The sequence below is a fragment of the Netta rufina genome (assembly GCF_964035555.1).
Source record: "Netta rufina genome assembly, chromosome: 10".
In the NCBI taxonomy this organism is placed as follows: Eukaryota; Metazoa; Chordata; class Aves; order Anseriformes; family Anatidae; genus Netta; species Netta rufina.
The window spans coordinates 8,112,322-8,134,362 of NC_140133.1; the positions used below are offsets into that span (position 1 = coordinate 8,112,322).

The 22,041-nt window shown below is 42.0% G+C and overlaps 1 protein-coding gene across 1 annotated transcript in view; it reads left to right on the forward strand.

The window, feature by feature from the left end:
• The first annotated feature begins 407 nt into the window (after positions 1-407).
• Positions 408-22,041, forward strand: part of POC1A (POC1 centriolar protein A) — a 54,912-nt gene continuing 33,278 nt past the window's right edge. The window contains exons 1-7 of the mRNA XM_084292998.1: positions 408-448; positions 764-848; positions 2,867-3,038; positions 5,637-5,816; positions 7,086-7,193; positions 8,350-8,465; positions 14,236-14,369. Coding sequence (XP_084149124.1) covers positions 431-448; positions 764-848; positions 2,867-3,038; positions 5,637-5,816; positions 7,086-7,193; positions 8,350-8,465; positions 14,236-14,369 — 813 coding nt within the window. The 5' untranslated portion in view covers positions 408-430. The remainder of the gene's footprint in view (positions 449-763; positions 849-2,866; positions 3,039-5,636; positions 5,817-7,085; positions 7,194-8,349; positions 8,466-14,235; positions 14,370-22,041) is intronic.

Sequence of the window (22,041 nt, forward strand, 5' to 3'; positions counted from 1 at the left end):
CTGCTGGCCTGGATGGTCAGGAGGGAGGGCTGTCACATTGGACAGCCTAAAAAATGAGTCTGTAAAACACTGAGAAGAGAATTATGTGCAGTTTTGCCTCTCAGCACACCGCCAAGCAAACATTTGGCAGTGCCGTGCCGTTCCGGAGGGGCACCTGGAGCCCGTGCGGGGCTCGCGGGGCTGGGTGCTTGTGACTGGGTGACTGGGTGCTTGCTCGCCACTGCTCCCGCTGGGGCTGCCAGGCGGCCTTCGGGGCTTTTTCTCTGGGCTTTTTCTCTTCGAGCAGGCCCAGGGGGGAGCAGGCATCACCTCAGGAACACGGAACCGGAGGAAAGGCCGAGGGCCTCGCCGCCCTCCCGGCCGCCCGGCGGCGCTCGTCCCGGCGCCTTGCTGCCGGCGGTGCCGTTGCTACGGGGCGCGAACGGGCGGCATGGCGGCGGCCGGGCCGGTGAGGGGCCGGGGCCGGGGCCGGGGCCGGGGCCGGGGGCTCGGGATCCGGCCGGAGGCATCGTGGTGGAGGGCGGGGAGAGTCCCTAGGGCCGCGCCGGGCTGGGGCTGGGTTCAGGGGGGGGATTCCTGGCCTTTGGGGGCGGGGGGTGCCGGGGGAGCACAGCGTTTGTGTGTTTTGCATTGCAAAATGTTCGTACCTCTGGCAGGCTTTAATGGGGTGGATGTGGAGCTTGGCTAGCCTGTCATGGAAATAAAACGGTTTTGTTGTGTGAAGATGCTTCATCTATCGTGTCTGAACGTTATTGTCTTCTAGGAAGATCCGTCCCTGGAGAGACACTTCAAAGGCCACAGAGATGCTGTCACTAGTGTGGACTTCAGCCTCAATAAGAAACAACTGGGTAAATACGCTCTGTGTTCTCATGGCCCAGTAATGAGTTTCTCTCCTTTAGCTGTGTGAGGAGAGCCTTGGAGGTCCTGAGCATTAAAATTACTTAGTTTTGTGATGAAGAGATTTGTGGGAGTTTTAGGATGAGTATTTACATGTGCCTTTAAAAATTCTGTAGTTGAACCATGGTGGTGACAAGTTGTGTGCATCCTACTAGAGCTTTAGGATCATCTGCTGTTGCCTACCATTGTGCAGGTGCTTTGTTTTACAATGCAGTGAACATAAAGTAAAACCTTATTTCTCTCTCTTTTTTTTTTTTTTTTTTTTTTCCCTGCACAAGTATCTTTCCTCCTCCGTCTTTTATTTCTCCTATTTAGACGCTTGCCTGTGTTTACATCAAGGCTTGTTTCCTACCTGCTATTCAGTAGCTCACTGTGTATGCTTTCAGTAGGAACTGATAGGGGTTTTGACTCTTGATGAAGCTGTTGGTCCATCTGTGAGAACAGTGCTTTGACTCACGGAGAAGATATATCAGAAATGATTGTATCTGGTAGGCGGTGGGCACAGCAGACAGGAGTAAATAGAAATACAGCAATCTGTTAGGTAGCCATGGGCTGCTTGTAATAAGTTCTGGACCTTGCAACCTGCAGAACACTTGGGAGGTTGCAAGAAAATGAAAATTACTCAAACCCATCTTGGACCATCCTTCTGCTGTTCTCCTCTCCCCTCTCTGATTCTATTTGCATTTCCCTAAAACTTTATCTAGTCAGTGCAGATCTTTGTTTAGTAAGGCTGCTCTGAATGTAACTTAGTGTTGCTTTTTACCATCTTTCCAGAAGTAGTGCTTGAGCCTTTGCCTCATCCAACTGTGAAAGAGTTACTCTTGATATTTTTTAGTAAATGAGATCAGGTTAGAAGGGGAAGGAATTCTAAGGATTTTTCTTTTTTAGATACTGTTGGGTCAGTGGTGTACTTGACTACTGAGAGATTTTCCTCCCTCCCTCCCTTTGCTGCCCCAAATCAGCCTGCCAAACCTAAAGGACTAAGGTCTTTTTATTCCATTAGATTGTTTGCCGAGTCTGGTTAGGATAGTTATTGCTAACCAGTCCCAAGGAGTATTCGATTAAAATGCTTAATTGAGATGTCAGTGCATTATTTGCCGTATATTTTTTATATTAGTCCTGGAAAAGATGTGTTATTTCAACTTAATATTTTTGCCAGACAATGACTTAGTAAAACCATGATTAAAGTTTTAATCTTTTGATACTAGGCTGTATGCTCAATCTACTTTTACACAATTGTCCCCCCTTAAACCTTAGTATCCCTAAGAAAAGGTTTTGCCTGAATCTTTATGAGTTCAACTGTTGTTTTTGTAAGGTTTTTTGTTTCCCTTTAAGGGACATGATTCTGTATGAAAGAGGCATGTATTAATCCTGGATCAATTGCAGGTAAACGTTGTCTTTTTGTTGCAGTTGGAATGACTGTGAAGTGAAAGGACATTTCCAGCAAAAGCTATTTGTTATTTGCCTTAATGCTAATGACCTGGAATCTTCTTGTAATTACGTTACATCCATATCAGAACCTAGCATCAAACTGATATTTTTTTAGGAATATCCTGAGATCTCCCTGCAGATATGTCCTGCTTGGGAAGAGATAGATGCAGCCTGGGTTTGTTGGCAGGCTAAGACATATACTCTGTCCTAGCCTGTGGAAAACCTACAAAGTTTTCTATTATTTAGGCATTAAACTGTTTTGAAGGGCTATTTTTACTGTCGTGGTTTCTGAGACTTGCCATCTAGTATTTTTTCTCTTTGCTAAGGCAATGCTGGCATGTGTTTGCAAGCCAATGCATGACTTTGTATGAATTGCTAATGAAATACAGAGTATGCAATACATCAGTGAAATTTAAAGGATGGTGTGCCTGAGACTGTTGGAAACTGTGATGGTGAACTGTGTGTGAAAGGTGGTTTCATTGTAACTGGAGGAGAATTAATGCAAATTATTTTTTCTTTTCTTTTCTTTTCAATTCAGCAAGTGGCTCAATGGACTCGTGTCTGATGATCTGGAGTATGAGACCTCAGATGAGAGCCTATCGCTTTGTGGGCCACAAAGATGCGGTGATGTGTGTTCAGTTTTCCCCTTCTGGCCACCTAGTAGCTTCAGGATCCAGAGACAAAACAGTGCGTTTGTGGGTTCCCAGTGTGTAAGTATTTCTTACCACCATGTCTCTCTTTATGTTTAATTATGGCTTAGGGTTTTTCCCTGCTTCTTGAGTGCAATTTTTCAGCTCTAGGCCTGAAGAAAGAACCATTTTATGGAGCAGCATGGACAGAGGAGAGGTATTTCAGTCTTGAAATGGCATTGGAAATGAAACTGAAGTCCCTTACAAAGCTTAAAATCAGTATTTTTTTCCTATGTTAATATAACAAGTCATTAATGTTACCCATCAGTGGTGAGCTGTTAGATTTTTTTCCTTCCCCCCACCTGTCTGTCTCTTCTAGCAAATCGATCCTTTGCTCCTCTGCCAGTGTTAAGCAAGATGTTTAGACACAAGCTGTGGTCTGGTGATGGAGATACCTTTTCTGTGAGCAGGGTAAAGGTTACTAGCTTGCTAACTAGCTCCCTGAGTAGCTTCAAGTTTGTGGTCTTAAATCCAGGGCAGCAATTCTGCTGATCTCTTTTCCTAATTACACCAACATTTTTGAATTCAATTATTTCATGATCACCATGACCAAGACAGCTACCTACCATTTCATCTCCCACAAAGGCCTTCTCTGTTCTCAAACAACAGATCCATGAGGGCACCTTTCCCAGTTGGCTCAGTCAGGCCTTGGATGGGAAATTATCTTCAGCATGCTTTAGGAAATTTCCCAGACTTGCTTGTTGCAGCACTATGATAGTCCTACTTCATGTCTGGGAAGTTGAAACCTCCCAGAAGGACAATTAGCGCAAGCTTGTTAAATTTCTCAGAAACTAACATATAAATAGAAAGGACTGGGATGTAATGGGAGAAGTGAACTTCAGTGATGCTATCTCAGTTGTTTAGGGATATGATCCTGTGGTCTAAACTTTGTCTGTGGTTGTCATGTCAGAAAAGGGACAGCATGGAAAGGAAACTATTGTTACACCAGTTGTGAAATACTTTGGTACATGGTAGATTTAATCTGTGCTTTCTTGGTGTTCTTTGTCAATTTACCTGCTTTAGACACAACTAAAGCAAGAGGCGTCCAGGTTGAGTCAGGTTTGTAACTGTAAGGGTCATTAAAGGGGAAGGAAAAGCTATAGCATCGCCTATTTGTGGGTCAGGAGCTCCTTTTTAAAGAATTGGAAACCTTGTAGTCCCTTTCAAGGGTGATACATTATTGAGTTAATGCTACCCTGCTGTATTGATTTGTTTGGGATTTGTTTTTTTTTGATAAGTCATGTTGACAGAATTTTACAGTTTCATGTTTCTGCTATGAGATTTTATCAGATCTGGAGATGTTTTGTGGTTTTAAACAAAAAGAAAACTTCATAAAGAAATAACCATTGCTGTTCTTTGCCTCCTGGTAAATAAGGATCAAATAAAACTTGGGAGCTCTGACTTTTCTGAAAAGGGAGAGAATGTTTCTGGAAGGCATATAGGATTTTGACTTTCTACGTTTTTGGCTTCACTAGTGCTACGGAACTCAGCGTATAGCAACAGAATGCAGTTTTCCTGAAGCCACAGTACAAAGCTAGGCTATTAGATACCGAAGGAAAAGAGAGTAAAATATGTCTCTCCATCCTCTTCTGTTTGTAAATATTGCACTCTTTGTAGCACAGTATATATTGTGCACATGCGGGACTCTTGGTCCAAAATATTCCTATTGGATCTGAAATATGTTGCACTCTGCCTCATGTTTATTTGCCAGAAAAATACCTCTTTCATTTATTTGGAAAGTCTGAAGGAATTAGTGATACCTTGTCTTTTGTCCAGCCTGACTGCGTTAATAGTAGCATTACTCAGTGTTGTCCAATGTCAGGCATTCTGCATTTACTCCTGTTGTTTCTCCTGTGATGCTACATCCAGAGCTGTCAGCTGGAGCATGGGCCACTGCAGTAACAGATGTGAGGTGGTTGCTGCCTTCTTGGCACTGTCTATGTGAACTGTGAAGGCACCTTTCTTCTCATCTGCATTGCAGTGAGGGAATTAGTAACAGTACAGAATCTCAGCCTCTTCATCTATAGTGATGTTTCTGTAAACGTTTTAAATAGTTGCACAAATTAACAGCATTCATGCCCCTTTCTAGGCCATGTAAGTTGTTTCAAGTTGGATTGGGTTCCAGTATTGAGGTAGAAAACTGATTTTAGCTTTGTGTTCTGTTCAGCTCATGAATTTGTCTGGGGTTGGTCAATGATCTCTCCCTAATGTCAACATATGCAGTTCTCATGGATATCATAGAAAGGATTCTGTGATCCTAATGGATTGGAAGGGACCTTAAAGACCATCTAATTCCATCCCCCCCACCATGAGCAGGGACGCCACCCACTAGATCAGGTTGCCCAGGCCTCTTCCAGCCTGGTCTTGAACACCTCCAGGGATGGGGCATCCACAGCTTCTCTGGGCAGCCTGTGCTGGTGCCTCACCACCCTCTGCGTGAAGAATTTCCTCCTGATGTTTAATCTAAATCTCCCCTCTTTTAGTTGAAAACCATCCCCCCTTGACCTGAAATAATGGTTAATAGCACTGCATAGCCGTACAGAAGCTTCATGTTCGCAGGTATGCAATGTCTTTGCTGTCATGTTGTGCAGTTCTAAAGTGTCCTTTCCTTCTGTGTAGCAAAGGTGAATCTACCGTATTCAGGGCTCATACAGCAACTGTGAGAAGCGTTCATTTCTCCAGCGATGGCCAGTCCTTGGTTACAGCTTCTGATGACAAAACAGTCAAAGTGTGGACAGTTCACAGGCAGAAGTTTCTGTTCTCACTTAGTCAGCATATAAACTGGGTTCGCTGTGCCAGGTAAGTGACTTTCTGGCAAATAGTGATGGTAATTTATCCTTCAGGGTAGAGATTTAGCATCATGGTCTTGTGTAACTATTTAGGATGATTCATATGTGTCCAGTGACTGAAATAAATTGGTAGCGTGCAAAGAAAAATTGGTAACATGCAGAGAAATGCCTTAGATAGCAGTTGTGTACCCATTTTATATTTCTTTAATAACCTTTGTCAAGCAGAGGCTTTATTGCTTAGTTCCATGTTTCACTTCTACCTCCCTTTTGCATCTTGAAGTTACTAAAGAAGGCAAAATGAGAGATTATAGTTACCGCAGCTTAGTTACTTGTCATGGCTCTATTCAAAAATGATCACACGTGCTCCTTCCATAGTTTGGTTAAGGAGAACATTCCAAGTACATAAAGATAATCATCAGCAAGCATTTTAGTATGTCAGGTTATTCATTGTAGACATTCGCGAGGATCAGCTAATGGTATCTTTATAGTTCCTGTAAATAACAAGCAAGTACAGAAAACGCTGAAAGGGTTGCCATTATAAATACATTATTTCCTTATAACTGTCTCAAAAATTCAGTTTTCCACGATCCATCTCTGTTGTTCTGAAGAATTTTTATGGATGTATGTATTAAGGATAAAGCCAATGTCTCTAAAGGTGATTCTTGCATTAGAGTTCATGAAAGTGATTGTGACAGTGACTGACAGAATTACAGATGCCCACAGTACAATAGAAGGAATATTTTTCTGGTATATGTGATGTTTTCCAGTTAGAAACTCAAGTTCTGATCCTGTAATATTTACGCCTCTGAAAGAGGTACATTGATCTTGGTTCTCTTGTAATGAAATTTTTAGCTGAATGATGTACATTCACCTGAGGCATTAGAATGATGAAGCTTCTCCTCTAAGAGCTGCTCCAATGGGAGTAATCACATTGCTGTTAGTACTTGTGGCAAATGTAGGAGTTGTTTTGAATTGGGGTAAAGAAACAACTTGAGATACTCTTTAATTAAAACAGGTAGGACAGGAGATCTTAAGTCAGACTGGAGACTTTCCTGAGGATTATTTTACACGCTTATGGAATTAGGGACAGTTTGTGGAATTATGGGTTACCTTTTTCCTCAACCTGTCACAACTGTATTTTTAGTCTCATTGATGTCTGTGTGACTTCTTGAAGAGTCAGGTGTGTTTATGGATGTGCCCTGACAGCTGGCCAAATCCAGTTGACCGTGTGTACTTTTTGTGTGGGGACACTTCTTAATTGCTGTTACTCTTTTCCTAGATTCTCTCCAGATGGACGCTTGATTGTATCAGCCAGTGATGATAAAACTGTCAAACTGTGGGATAAAACCAGCAGAGAATGTATACATTCCTTCTGTGAGCATGGGGGGTAAGTAACTGCCAGGGCACAGGGACCAGCCCTGTAGTGATGGCTCAACTGGGGTGTGTGGTGACTGTACACCTGTTTTTGTCACAGCAGTCAGAGATTCTTGTCCTGGCAATCATTTCTACCTCCTAAAAAATGATTAGCACCTATTTCAAAAGCAGCAAGCAGCAGACGAGGTGCAAAAAGCTTCCAGAATTGCTTTGATCTTGTTATACATTGTCCAGGTTGGAACACGAAGGGTTATGTTTCAATAACTGTCCAATATGTCAGGCCTTAAATAATAAGAACAGAGAAACTTATTTTTGAAGATCTTTAAATTATTGTTTTCTTCCAGACTTGTCAAGTGTTTTGTTGTTTGTTTGGTTTTTTTTTTTTTTTTAATTGTATTCTGAGTTGAAGAAGTAAATTAAGTAAAAGTGTGCTGGCAAATTGGTACTTCTATGCTTTCTTTCATCCTCAGAATGCCAAAGAGTTGCTCAAAAAAATCCTGTTCTATTCAGTTGTGGAATCAAGAATTTTTTTTTCACACAAAATGTTGAGCTGCAGCAAAAGTTAATTTGTCCAGAAATACAAAATGAGTCTTTAGAGTACTGAGGTGGGACTCTGCCTAGCTTCTTGCTGTATTGAAAATTCAAGTACAAATTTATGTTCTTTCCAGGTAACAAACAATTATATTAAGACAAATTCAGGCAGCATTATTTTTTTCTAGTAAGTTCAGTAAGCACAGTAGTAAATTCAGTAAGTTGTATCTCAAAATTAGTTAAGAATAATAAAGGGCAGGGGGGGAGAATCTGTGTTCCATTCTTGCATATGCCAATCTAGAAATCCTGTTAATTTAGTAAAGGGCATGTGTTATGCAGACCTTTACACTTTAAAATATTCCACAACTGGATCCATCAAATTTCCAGAGGCTTGTATCTACAGCTCCTACACACAGATGTTATGCAAAACTTTGAAGACAGGTGTGCTTAGATATGGTCCTGCAGTCTGCTTGGGGTTATAAGTAAGGTCTTGAGAGAAGTTTGCCAGTATGAATTTTTACATTTTCTCCTTTCTTTAATGTTCAGTGCATCACGATGTAGTTTCCCTTCTTGAAAATACCTTTCTGATCTTCAGCAAGAATTAAATATAAACAGTTGGATTTAACTGCAATTTACAGGTTTGTGAATCATGTGGATTTTCATCCCAGTGGTACATGCATTGCTGCAGCTGGTACAGATAACACAGTGAAGGTGTGGGATGTTAGGATGAATAGACTTCTTCAACATTATCAAGGCAAGTTAAGATCTTTGAAAAACCTGACCATTCCATGTTTTAATATGGATTGCTCTGAAGCCCCAGCACTCTCTCTCCTCACCTGCTGTTTTTCCAGAAGGGCATTGGCTTAGCTGTACCCAGGGAAGCCTTTCTTCACCAAACCTCATGCTTTGCTTTGTATTAGCTCCAAGACTGATTCCTGCAAATTGATGAGAGATGCCTCTGTTCTGATTTTTCCTTTTCTGCCCACCATAAAAAAAGGCAAAAAAGCCCCAGAACTGAAATTGTCTCATATTGTAGGTGTGCATAGGTGTTACTTGCAATTCCACTTGGCTTTTATTTACTGTTCTTGAGGAAATAAAGTGCAGTAGAAAGAATGTGGCCTTTGCCATCAAGTAAGTCTGTGAGAGAAATCCAGTGCATTCCAGCAAAGCAAAAATTTAAGTTTTTCATGAGAAAATTATGGAAAGTTAACAAAAGAAGGAAAATGAAAATCAATACATTGCAGTTCTAGACCATGATACATGTTTACAGTTCCTTCTCCGGTATCTCCTTTTGGTTTTCATCTTCCAGAGTTGTTTTTGACCTTGTTACACCTTTAACAGGCTAGTTTGTCCTTGGAGTAGCTTTATATTTAGGAGTCTAGTTTTTTGTTGTTTTTTAATCCTTACTTTCAAAATGGCATCTCCTCCTATTGCCTGTTCTTGTCAAACTGATCAGTGTGGCCATTAGTAGGGAAAGTAGGTCCTTTCCGATTCCTGCAAGCTCAGCAATCCATACGTTCTGAAGCACTGTCGTCAATACAAATAGTGCATCGAACTTAATTTTGTTAGCTTTTGTGAGGACCACTTCTGGCACGCAATAGTCAAGCGGATCGAAAACAGGGGACTGGAGCTCAGTATTCTGTTCTTTCTGCAATCCACGCCAGATAGCGTCAGTTCCTGCTGCTACAGCCTCACAGGTGAATGCCAGGCAGAAAAGGCAAAATAGTAAAATATTTTTGCAGTTGATTTCTGCTAACTTCACAAATTAAAAGGCAAAAACTGAACTTTAAATTAAAACAGTTGGACCTCCTGACTTTATTTAACTGATTGTTTTTCAAAGTGCTTTTGTCTATGTATCCCTTTACTCACAGGTCAATGAAAGAATTTGCATAGTCTTTCAGTGAAGGTTCCTCAGTTTCCATTACAATAGAAAGGCAGAGAAAGTGTTATCGTGGCTTAAGGAGCAGGGCGCTCCTTCTTGTGTTCCTTCAGTGACCTGTGTAAGACAGACTCGTCTTGTGCATAAGAGTAGTGGGAGTTACTCATCTCAGAGCAAACACAGATGATTTGCAGGGAAGTCACTAACATTGTGAAAGTCCTCTGGATTCCGTGAAAGAGTACCTAAAAGCTTTGCAAAAAGAAGTTGGTGAGGATTAGGAACAGTCTGCACATTTTGGAATCCTTTAGTAATTTTGCTGTGTGTAGTGGGCTGTTCTTTGCACATAGATGGAAATCATTATGGTCATCTAATCAAACCTTTAAGCACTGATAGCGACACCACCATTATTGAAACAGTTCTCTTCTTGGGTTAAAAAAAAAAATGGAGGCACAGGAATAAGGAATATGATCGTATCCTGGCTTCTAAACTGAAGGTTGTCCTCTCAAGTGTATTGCCCCTGTAGAGTCAGGTCAAATGGGTGTTGAACTCTTTCAACTTTAAACCTGCTTCAGTTTCTTGAACTCTCATGTGACATTATTTTTATTTTATTTATTCTGTTATTCTTATGGACAATCACTTCTGGTTCTGATAATTAACAAATGTAGTGGAAATTAACAAATGTAGAGGACATAAAGCCTTTTGAGGACTGTTGTTTCAAGTCATTGTAATTGTACCTTGTACTGGCCACATACCAGCAATGAATCCATGAGGTGGATTGATAATGGGCTGGATGGCAGAGCCCAGAGGGTTGTGCTCAGTGGCACAGAGTCTAGTTGAAGGCCTGTAGTTAGCTGTGTCCCCCAGGGGTCAGTACTGGCTCCACTATTGTTCAACTTATGCAGCAATGACCTGGACAGTGGACGGAGTGCACCCTCAGCAAGTTTGCTGACGACACGAAGCTGGGAAGAGTGGCTGATACCGCAGAGAGCTGTGCTGCCATTCAGAGGGACCTTGACAGGCTTCAGGGTCGGGCCAGGAGGAACCTCATCGAGTTCAATAAGGGCAAGTGCAGGGTCCTGTACCTGGGGAAGGAATAATCCCAAGCACCAGGACAGGCTGGGGGCTGCCCTGCTGGAGAGCAGCTCTGCAGAGAGGGACCTAGGAGTCCTGGTGGGCTGCAGGCTGACCGTGAGCCAGCAACGTGCCCTTGTGGCCAAGAAGGCCACCAGTATTGCCACCAGTGTTGCCAGCAGGTCAAGAGAGGTAGTCTTCCCCCTCTGCTCTGCCCTGGTGAGGCCCCACCTGGAGCGCTGTGTGCAGTTCTGGGCTCCCCAGGACAAGAGGGACACAGAACTACTGGAGTGAGCCCAGAGGAGGGCTACGAAGATGATGAGAGGACTGGAGCAGGTGTCGTACAGGCTGAGAGAGCTGGGCGTGTTTAGCCTGGAAAAGAGGAGACTGAGGGGAGACCTCATCCATGTGTATCAGTATCTGAGAGGAGGGTGTCAAGACGCTGGAGCCGGTCTCTTTTCAGTTGTGCCCAGTGACAGGACAAGAGGCGACGGGCACAAACTGAAGCGCAGGAGGTTCCAGCTGAATATGAGAGGGCAATTCTTTACTGGGAGGGTGACAGAACACCAGGAAAGGGTGCCCAGAGAGGCTGTGGAGTCTCCTTCTCTGGAGATCTTCAAAACCCACCTGGCTGCCATCCTGTACAATGTGCTTTGGGTGATCCTGCTCAGCAGGGGGTTGGACTAGATGATCTTCGGAGGTCCCTTCCAAACCTTGGCCATTCTGTGATTCTGTGAATGCTAAAGTGTGATTCTTTGTGTAGTAAGTATTGTTAACTTGTGACCTTTATCAATACTTGGAAGTGCCTTTCTGAAGTCTTGCTGCTAAAATAGGTGCCATGTTCAAACACCCACATCGTGTCAGACTGCCCTTCAACCTACTTTATCAGCTTCTCAGCAGTGGCAAGATCTGCAGTGCATGTTTCCAGCCACAGCATAGCTTGGCTCAGTAATGACTTCTTCTTGCTTTCCATTTACTGCTATTAAATTGTCCAAGTCTAATGTGGTTCAGGTTTGACTGCCAGGTTTATTTCTGTCTTGGAATTGTATATTTCCCCTATAACCCACCCTTTCTGTATTTTAGTCTGACACTCTTGCTATTGAAGCGATTTTTTCCTGCTGCGTTGTTTTTAACAGCTACAGTGTAAGTCCTAACCATGTACTAAATTTTGAGCTAGAAATAGCCATAAAAGCCAAAGAAATCTAAATCGGCAGTGGGAGTTGTATGCAGGCACTTCATGCACTTGCGGCTTCAAGCTGGTGCATTTGTAACATGGAATGGAGATGTGTTTGTAGACTCTGCCCTGTAAGGGTTTATGCACATGCCTGCTGGCTGAATCTGATTTAGTTTTGTGGCTGTCCCACTAGAGGGCATCTCTTGCCTCTGTATGGGCTCACACTGCCTGATTTCAAGGGAATCCATTTTAAAGATGAAATTGCTTTGAGGAGTTAGTAGATAAGTATCCCTGCCACTGGCTCTTGCATGTTAAAGCTTGGTTGTTTTCTAAAACCGATGTCTTTCAGCTGTGTTGCTCCTGTTAGCAGAGCTTGTTCCAACTGTAACATTTGTAAAGGGAAGTTGGAAGTAGAATGCAAACTGTAAAACTCCTTGTATGGTGTGTTTTTTTAGCAAAGTAAAGGATCTCTGGTCCCATTTACTGTATAGGAGAGTAGATGGATGCTTTATTCGCTCCTCTAGTTGATGCTAACTATTTTTGTACAGCAAATAACCACATAGTTAAAATGGTCACTATTTATTCCCTAAAGATTTTGCTTCCTATGCAGGTGAGATGCCCTGCACACAACTTGTGGCTGCGGAAACAGCTTTAACCTGCTTTGTCATTGCTGTTTCAAAAGAGCAATTGACCTGTGTCTACACTTCAGACAGAGCTGGGCGATGGGCATCAGTCTCTGGGACTGTGGCTGTCTCAAGTACATGCCTTTTTCCTTTTTTTTTCTGCCTGCTGGTTACTGAGGTGTCACTGCTTCTGTGCAGCCAGTGCCTGTATTGCAAGGCTCAAGACAGTTATGTTCAGCCCCTCAGTAGGTTGGCATGACTCAATTTTCAGCAGCTGACCTGTGCAGGTAACGCCTGAGCCCAGTAGCAGTCCCTTACCTGGCCGTTATTTTTCTAGGGCTTGGCTGGTGGAAGGGCAGGTTTGTGGCAGTGGGAGACTCTTCCTCATGCTGCGCCTGGTCTATCGGTGAAATAAATGAAATTCTGAATTTTGAATAAATGAAATTTTGGTTTGGTGGAAGGAAGATGAAGTTTTCTCTGAGCTTATGGCAGCCAAGAACTGCGTGGGCACAGAAGCTGCGACTGCTTACATGGCCACAGCCTGTGTGAGTTCTTGCCATTGTGAAAAGTTTTTTGGCAAAGCCAGAAATACTTAATTCACTGTCTGGAGCTTAGAGGTTGTATCTTTATCTTGATCAGTTTCTGGTGTGATTCCTTTTAGGACTTGCTTTACTTGACAAAATATGAACTTGCCTGCATCTGAATATAGACAGTAAAGGGCTGAGCAATGTTATAAATTACTCAGAATAAAATTTTCAAAGGAGTGTGTTTAAGTGCTCTTTAAGGATAAAAAGCTCAATATGTACTTTTTCTCCTATATAAGGGTGGGAGGGATACTGGGAGACCTGTTACAGGCAATATTCACCTTCAGGAATAACTGATGAGAAGTTACATGTGTTGAGTTAAGGTTTTTTGTTTGTTTCCTTTTTTTTTTAAACTATCTGGGAGGATATTTCCTAAGAACTGAAGCTGAAGTATCTAGTGTTTGAGAGTTTGAAAAGTAGATATGTTCTATGCAGGGGAAGGGGGGGATAGGTGGTGCTGGTGTCTTTAAAACTGTATTTTGGGTGAATATTTTTAGCAGGCAGTTTGGATGTGAAAAGTAGACCTGACTTAAGAAAATATAAGTTTAGTGTGGGGCTTGTCAAGGGAGGCTGCGTTAGTAGTAGTAGATTCAAGATGGAACATTTGGAGGGCGTTCAGTATAATTAAGAACAAATGGAGAGTTAAAATGCTCTTGAAGCATAGCTTTACTGTTCTGTGTCACATAAGCCATGCATATGTGAAGTACTGCATGTTCTTACAGATAAATAAGCACAATAGCTTATTTTGTGAAAGGTGTTTTTTTAGGGGGGAGTGGGGAAGTCCTACATTTGATAGATGTTTAATGTTCTATTGAATATAAAAGTGTAGTTTGACTGTCCTCCTAGAGCATTTTCTTTAGCATTCTCTGTCACAAAATCATATAGTTCACTTGTGCACGTAGTTACATTTTAGGGCTACAATTGAAGCTTTTGTAGTCTTACATCTTTTAGAAGAATTGGAAAGCTTCCTTTCTCATTTCAGCAAAGTTATACCTATCTTTACAAGAATTTGAATACTGCCCTTGTTCTCCAATGCTTTGAAGATTTTTGTGGCATGTTTCCCCCATGATAATTTTCCTGTTAAACTTTGTAACAGAAAATTGGAATGTGTTTGTACTTTATTTTATTCTTTTGCCTTGGGCTTATGTAAACTGGTCTGGGTGATTATTTGTGTACATTTTTTCTATCCTTAGTGCACAATGCTGTGGTAAACAGTCTTTCCTTTCACCCCTCTGGAAATTACCTGGTTACTGCTTCCAATGATTCAACTCTTAAAATTCTGGACTTGCTGGAAGGAAGACTTCTGTATACTCTTCATGGTCACCAGGTGAGGAAAAGCCTTTCATACAGTGACATACAAACCCACAATGTACTGAGCAAATCTGTGCTCGAGCCTTAGATTTCATCCTTCATATACAAAAATCTTTTGAAAACTTCCTTGCTTATTAAAATAATAACAGTGATAATAATGAAAACCTTTGAGGTCAGTGTTTCGGAGGGAAGGCATATGGGGAGGAAAGGAGATAAGGCAGGAGTGGAGAGGATAAGGAAACGAGACAGACAGGGAGCTTCAGCACTGAGGATGCAAGCCTAAGACTGAAGGGACACATCAGTGCTGTGCTCCAGACTCTAACCCTGTCGTGTAGTCTCTGTACTGCAGCTCAGACTGTCTCCTTCTCTAAAGAGGTGCAAACAGCACTTGGCTTTCTGACGTGTTGTGAACATAAATGCTGTTTGTCTGACAGGACACTTGCAAACAGTAGTGGTAACATGGAGGAGATGCATTTTGGGATGTTATTTGGGCACACGTTTCCATTTTGGTAGTTGACTGAATTAAATAATTGAAGGTGATAAATGCTGCTGGCTGGGTAAGTTTAACTGATTGGCCTATTAGTATTATGCTGCTGGATGTGTTGCTTGTTAGGTTTATTATATGAATGCTTGGAGCTCTCTTTTAAAATGGTAAATGGAAATAAATAACCTAATTTCATTGTCCATATTAAGTGGGGCTCAAAGTCATGAAAAAGCAAACCTGTTTTAAAGATTCCCTTTCTAAAGGGACAAAGAACAGACATTCCTAATCTACCTGTCCCTCTGTTATTATTGAGGCTGTTTTGAGCCATCAGTACTAGCTGGGGAAAATCACAGCCTGAAGCTGTTGGAGGCATGGTTCTGGTCAATAATGGCATATGTGTAAGCTGCAAAATTGATAATTCTGGCTTCTTGTGGCTTCATGTTTAGTGATTGCATTGTCTGATACCTAAAAAAAAAAAGTTGAAGTTGTTCTGCAACTTCTCTCTTATTATATATATTAGTATATATTAGTATATATTAGTAAACTTCTCTTCTTTTTCATGATCTTAATGAGTAAAAGTAACAGTCTCATACTTAAAACTCTACTTCAAGACAAGATCTGATAAAACTGACTAAAGGGTTTAAATGCTCAAAAGAATGAGACAAAGATACAAAGAAAATAATAAATACTGAGTATCCCAACACATAAGCCTCATCTGCATAAAACTTTCTTATTTTCAAAACTAGACTGTGTAGACAGGGCTGCAAGGCTTTTACCTGTTGTCCTAATCTCATTTTCATATTTGTCCCTTGCATTAGTTGGTTATGCAAGTGCTTAGGAGGTAGCTTTCTGGAAAAGGATAAGTCTGGAGGGACAGTGGATCTTGATACCTTTAATTCTTCTCTTAGAAAGTGATGTGGCTGGTTATTGTTTGGTTAGAGGCTGAACCTGCTTTCCATTCCTTCCTCCCTTCTAAACCTCTCACAGAGTGCAGTTGCACAAAAAATTGCTTTGAGAATCTGAAATCGATTTTGGTGATGAAAGTGTTCAGAATTAGGCAGTAGGAAATCCCTTTAGACTGATGCTCTACTGAACTCAGCACTTCTGCAAAATAACAGTTTATTGAGTTGTCTGTTCAGATGTAGGGTTAAAGCTCATTCTTGTTCCCCACACTGTTTCCTATCAGTGAGATAACCAGGAGAGAGTGCCAGATGTTACCAAGCTGCCACTGGAAGCACTGTGACAGCAGCCCAGCTGAGGGGTTGTTGCCGTTTTAGGATTATATCTCTGTTAGTCTGGAAACAAGTAGAGTTATAAAAGTGGCTGGCAGTGCTTTCTGGTCTTCTTTCAGGGTATTACATTAAGGTGAGGTGGGTATAGAACCAGTCCTGGCATTGCCCTGTGGGCTGGCATTCACTCTGCTGATGTGCTGTATTGCTGTGGGGGTTTTAATGCCTAATTTTATAGATAAATCTTTTCCACTTAAAGCTTGTGATAAACTTTGCTTTGTTCACAGTAACCAACCCGCGGGGACAACGTGCAGTGCTTTCATCAGAAGCTACTGGGGTAGATTCCTCTGCTGGCTGCTCCTCTGGCATATAACTGGGGGCTACGTGATACTCAGGGCTTTTTCCTCCAAGCTCACCGTGATTTCTGCCAGTATCTGAAAGTGGCTAAAAATGAAGTGGGGGTGGATTTTTCTGGTCATTAAGTAGATTTGCCTTTTTAAGCGAGGGTTGTGGGTTAGTCACCAAATGAACAGCCTGTTCTGAAGACATTCTTGAGTTGTGACTTTGTGTGGGTGACTGTGCTGGTCCTTAGTTCTTATTCTGACAGCTGACTGCTGTTATGTTGTTCTGGGAAGGCTGCATGCAAGCGGACACTTGAAGGAAAAAGTCTTAAGGTTCTTTAGACATACTCTGACGCAACTGCTGGAGCGCCAGGATTTTGTTACCAGCTGATTAGCTGTAGTTTACACAGGGAGGATTGCCAAGTTTACATTGCTGTCTTTTAAAATTGTAATGGAGCTGGCCGTGGTGTAGCAGAAGGATCATTAGAGATGGGAGCTTGCAGCTTGGAGCTGACATCTTGCAGCTGTGGAATATCATTCTGAACTGTGCTGCATATTTTAGTTCTGGAGTGCTTGGGGCTGTGAAGTACTATTGCCTAAGCCCATACAGATGAGGCACGGGGTTGGTATGTAAGTCCACCTCTGGTACTGAATCATCGTGGAGGAGCAGAATGTTTGGGGGGTGTAAGTCACCTCTGGATAGTTGCTGGAAAAGAGCAAGTATGTATACGGTGCTGTCTGCCTTTTGGGATGGTTTGATTGGAGCTTTTCCAGACGACTTCTGTAGTGGAATGGATGGAAGTTCTTGGTAAATATTTAGAAAACATCTGCATGGTTGTATTTATAAATAGGAAGCCAGAAAATGCAAAGTTACAGTTCTCCGAGCAACCTTAACTTGGACCATGAAGTAGCTGCATTCTACCTACCTGGGTGGCATAAGTGCTCTCTGCTTTGCTGAGCACTTAAGGGCAAGATCTTCTGAGCAGGTGGTTTTGTTTTGTTTTGTTTTTTTAACTGAAGCTTTCAGGAAATGAAAAGCTGCTGGAGATGCAATTCCAAGGTGCCAGTATGTTGGGGAAGCAGGACTGTTTTTCCCTGTGCTAAGCTGTAGCACACCTAACTTGTGATGGAGGAAGGCTTTTATTGCCATTACCACCTCCATCCTTTGTCCTTTTCTCCTTAATTCTCTTTCCCTCTCCCTTTCTCTCCTTTGTGCTGTCACCATCGCTGTGCAGTTTCCAGGAATCCACTTTTCTGTAGCTAAACTTTTTTTTTCCCCCTCTTGTTCTTAGCGTGTGGAATGCAGATTCTTTCCATGCCCTCTATCTTTTGCCACCCTGTACCCACTTGGGGACAATACTCTGCTCTGCACCTCCTGATTTGCCAGTATATATTACCATCTCCTCTCTCCATGTTGTCTTTGGGATATCCATGCTGTTTGTAAAAGACTACAAGCATCCCTGGCTTTTATAACTTTTTTTGTCCATTTTTTTCCCTAGCTCATCTCTTTAAGATTTGGATTTTCCTGTCTGATGCTTCTTCTGCAGGATATGTATTGCATCCTGTACCAGGCTGTGAAATACCTGTGTTAGATGTCACCTTTTATTACCTTTACTGCCCCTTCTGCTTCTTCCTGGCTCTGCCTTCCTACCTGAATTCAGCTTTCTTCTCCAGACCCATCTTTCACCTTTTCCGTGGGCCTTCATAGCTGGGTGTTCCTTGCTGCAAGCAAGTTTATCATTAAACATGAGGTTTTTGCTCAGTGCTCTCTCCTTACTAGAAGGCCTGTTAATTTGAATCAGCCTTCAATGAACTCTCTTCTCTGATCTCTGCTGATGACACCAATAAGATGGTCAACATTTCATCTTGGACCCTCTATGCTGTTTGATGCTCAAATGCATTTATCTGTTTTCTCACCCACTCTTGGTGTTTTCCTAGTTGTCCTGATCACTTTTTCCATCTCCTGCTCCTCTACCCATTGTCCTTTGCAGGTCCATCTGTTTGCCATCTTTCTCCCGTGCTGTGGAGCTGTTGAAAGCAATGTGAGCAGTGGCAATGACTGCCCTGTTTATTTTTCATTCCTTGAACTGATTATCTCATGCCTGGGATTCCAGCATGCATTTAGCTGCCTCTGATCTGCTCCTCAGACCTCAGCACCATTCACATCTCCTTTTTCCTCATTGCATTAGTTCATTTGTTCCAAGAGAGTTTGAATGAATGTACTGGGTAGTACATTCCCTCTTTTCCCTGTGGCAGCTGGAGAAGCAGCTCTCCTTGAATTAAGTTACTCACTTCCCCCAGTTATGCCTTGTACCCACTCTTGGCATCTCCCTTAATCTATCTGGCTCTTGTCTGGTATACATTATTTTCTCCCAGATTAAAAAAAATAATAACAAGATTAAATAATTCTGCCAGCATTGTTGACCCCACTTGTCTCTCCAACCACCTCTCTGCTATTCCTTTCATCTTGAAGAACATGGATCATTAAATTTCTTTCCTCTGGTTTAATCCTGGACCTGTTCCAGCCTGGCTCTTTTTCCTTGTTACTCTAAAGCCAAAATCTTAGCTCTGCTCATAGCTGAAGCTCAGAAGTCTGTCCTCTCTTGACTTAAATTGATAGTGTTGGCCCTGCTGTTCTTGAAGTCGTGTCCCCTTTCCTTTACTGGTTCTACTGGGGAGGAAAAGCTTTCAAGAGGGCTTTTTCTGTGATTGTGTACCCATTTACCTGTGTTCTGCATGTAGGTATGACTCTCTGCTCCATGCTTATTTCCATTTATCCAAACCAAACTCCTGGCCTCTTTCTTCAGTATTTCTTTAGTGATCTGTTGTTTAGCTTCACTTTTTGAAAGCTTTTGTTTTCAGGGATGCTCGTCCTGGTGTGTCTTGTCATGCTTTTGTCAGTTGTTACAGATGATACCATCATCCTGCCAGTCATTCAGAGCTGTTCCTCTCTGTCCTGCCTTCGGATACCATCCCTTTAGACAATGCAGGCAGACTACATTAAAGCCATTCAGAATAATTCAGAGTATCTTTTCTCAAAGCTGCACTTTGTTTTGCATAAGCTGGTCAAGATGGATTGCTAGAGCAATAAATGACAGGTGATCATTAGCCCCGATCTGTAGGAAATGGGAGAAAACAAAGGTGAGAAAAGAAAAAGTAGTTGCTGTCTCTTGGTGGTGGTCTGCACATAAATTAGATTGTGTAAGATGCTGTGCCTGCCCTTTCATACCAATGGAGGCAGCTGAAAGTAGGATGGCACCTGGAGCTTCAGCTACCATGCTATGGCTGTCTCATCTTGCCCAAATCTTGTTCATTGGGATCTTGTCTGCAAAGGACTAGGTTTGATCCCGTTATCATTCCTTTTGTATGGCTTTCTCTTTTTTTCTTCTTTCTTTTTTTTTTTTTTTTCCATGTAAGTGTGTGTGTTTCCAGGTTTCTCTGCTGCATCCATTGTGTGAGATGTTTGTTCCTTTCAAGGCTTCCTGGGGTTTGTCTCTACCCTTCCTGGTGCTGCTCCCTTACCGGAGGAGATGAGTTGAATATTGATTGGTGGTGATATTCTTCCCACTCAACAATTCCAGTGAATGACTTTTTGCTCTTTGTACTTTTCCTCAGGCTTCCTTCAGTTGTCTCCCAGTATCACCAAAATCTATTATTTCAAACTCTGAGGTGCACAAAAAGCTGACAGTTTTCATGTTGTTGGTGTCCTGAGGACTAAATAAAAATGTTTTCTACTGCTGCCTTGGTGTCTTGGTATCAGCAATGGGAGCTCCTGAACCTTAAGGGCATTACGAGAAGGTTGCACCCCGCATGTTCTAGCTGCATGGGAAATAAGCCTAAAATTCTTCCTACAGCTTGGCTAGAGGAATATGCAACCGCTGCTTTTTGTCATTTTTAATGCGGACAGTAAGTTCAAAGGAAAAAAAATCTGAAGTAAGCTTTAAATTCTTCAGTCTCCAGCCACGTACCTGTTGTCCAGGACTGCATCACAACTATATTGTATCTCCACCATGCTTACCTGGAATGAATGCAAGCTGGGCTATGCCTAATCACTGGCTTTTTTACTATGCGTGACTTTTTCACGTTTGTTTAAAAAGTTGATTTAAAAGAGTATTTAACAGTTTAAATATTTGGCAAATTATTATTTGCATGTTGCTATAGCAAACCTGTTATATCTGGGGGGATTGCTGTAAGTACTTGTATCAAAAAGACTTTTCACGTAATTTATGTCAGCAAATCTGGAGAGGGTGTTGTGTCTATCGACTTGTTTGTTCCTCTTCTTTCAACTTAGAAAGGCACATTCAGCCTTTGATATCAGTTTCTATTTTGGGAGGAATGTGTTCTGCTCTACTTCCTTTTTTCTTTTTTTTAACCCCCCCTTCAGAATGGCATGACTTTGGAGTCAGTTCAGTGCCTGTTTTGATGTGATTTTTACTGTGCAAAATTTTGACTAAATGCACTGAAATAGGAAGACTGATTAAAAAACAATTCACAAATATACTACTTTTTTTCCAGTGTTCTACACTTTGTCCTGTTCCTGAACATTTTGTCTTAGGCAAGGTCTTGAATGGTTTCTTTCCCTCCTGACCCTTTCTGGTTTATTAGTTAGAGCTCAACTTCCTTATTTCCAGGGGCCAATTCTTTAAAATACAGCGTATGATACCCTGACAGTGCACCAACAGCATAAATTGTTCCCTTCTGCTACATTTCCCACTTCATTCAAAAAACTTTATCTTTGAGCAGTATTGACCCCTGTGCAGTTCTCTGGCTATGTCCTTGTTCTGCTTCCTTGCCTCTCGTTTTTCCACTTACTTTAGAGATTCTGCATTCCTGGTGTGGTCAGAGAGCTGAATGGTTGGAGGAAGTGGGTGGGAGAAGGCACCAGAAGCAAGTTTTGTCTTGGCTGCGTGATGGCAGTCTCTTGCTGGAAAAACCTGCAGTATTTAAGCTTGATCATCCAAGACAGCATTGGTTACACTAATGATTGTGCGTGCACTTTGAAATCGCTGCTACAAAATCAATTCTGGCAAGATGTCTCCAGAACGAGATCTTCCTAATGGAAGGCTTCAGGAACCTTTTGAAATTACTTGAGGTGAAATGACAATATAGAATTACCTTAGTGGCTTTTTAAGGAGGCTAAAACTCTTCACACCAGGCACGAACACATTGAGACACAGTATTACTGGCATTATCTTGTGCCAGCACATTTGAAAGCACAGTGGACTGTAGGGCAGACGTTGCAATGACAGTTGGGCATTTGTCCTGAATGTAATCATTACGTATTTGTCAAGCTTCAGGATTTATAGTGATGCATTTGTTCTTCTTAGTATTTTTTTTTTTTTTAAGTAAAGAATAAAGGGAAATCAGAAATAAGCTGGATCTGGGATTCCTGTGCAATGCCCTTTGGGAAGATGTGAACTCTTATTAGAACAGTTCATCCTTGTAACTTGATGTAGAGTGAGGAGAAGCTTAGAACAGTCTGCAAGACAGTGGGTTTAGCAGTTGACATAAAACCTCCTGTCTGGATCCTTGCCAGTTTATTCTAACCAGAATAGTTTGTCTGTGGTGCCTGTGCTCAAACAGACTTATCGATTTCCCAGCTCTGTTTAGCTGCATGTCAGAAGATGCTTGCCT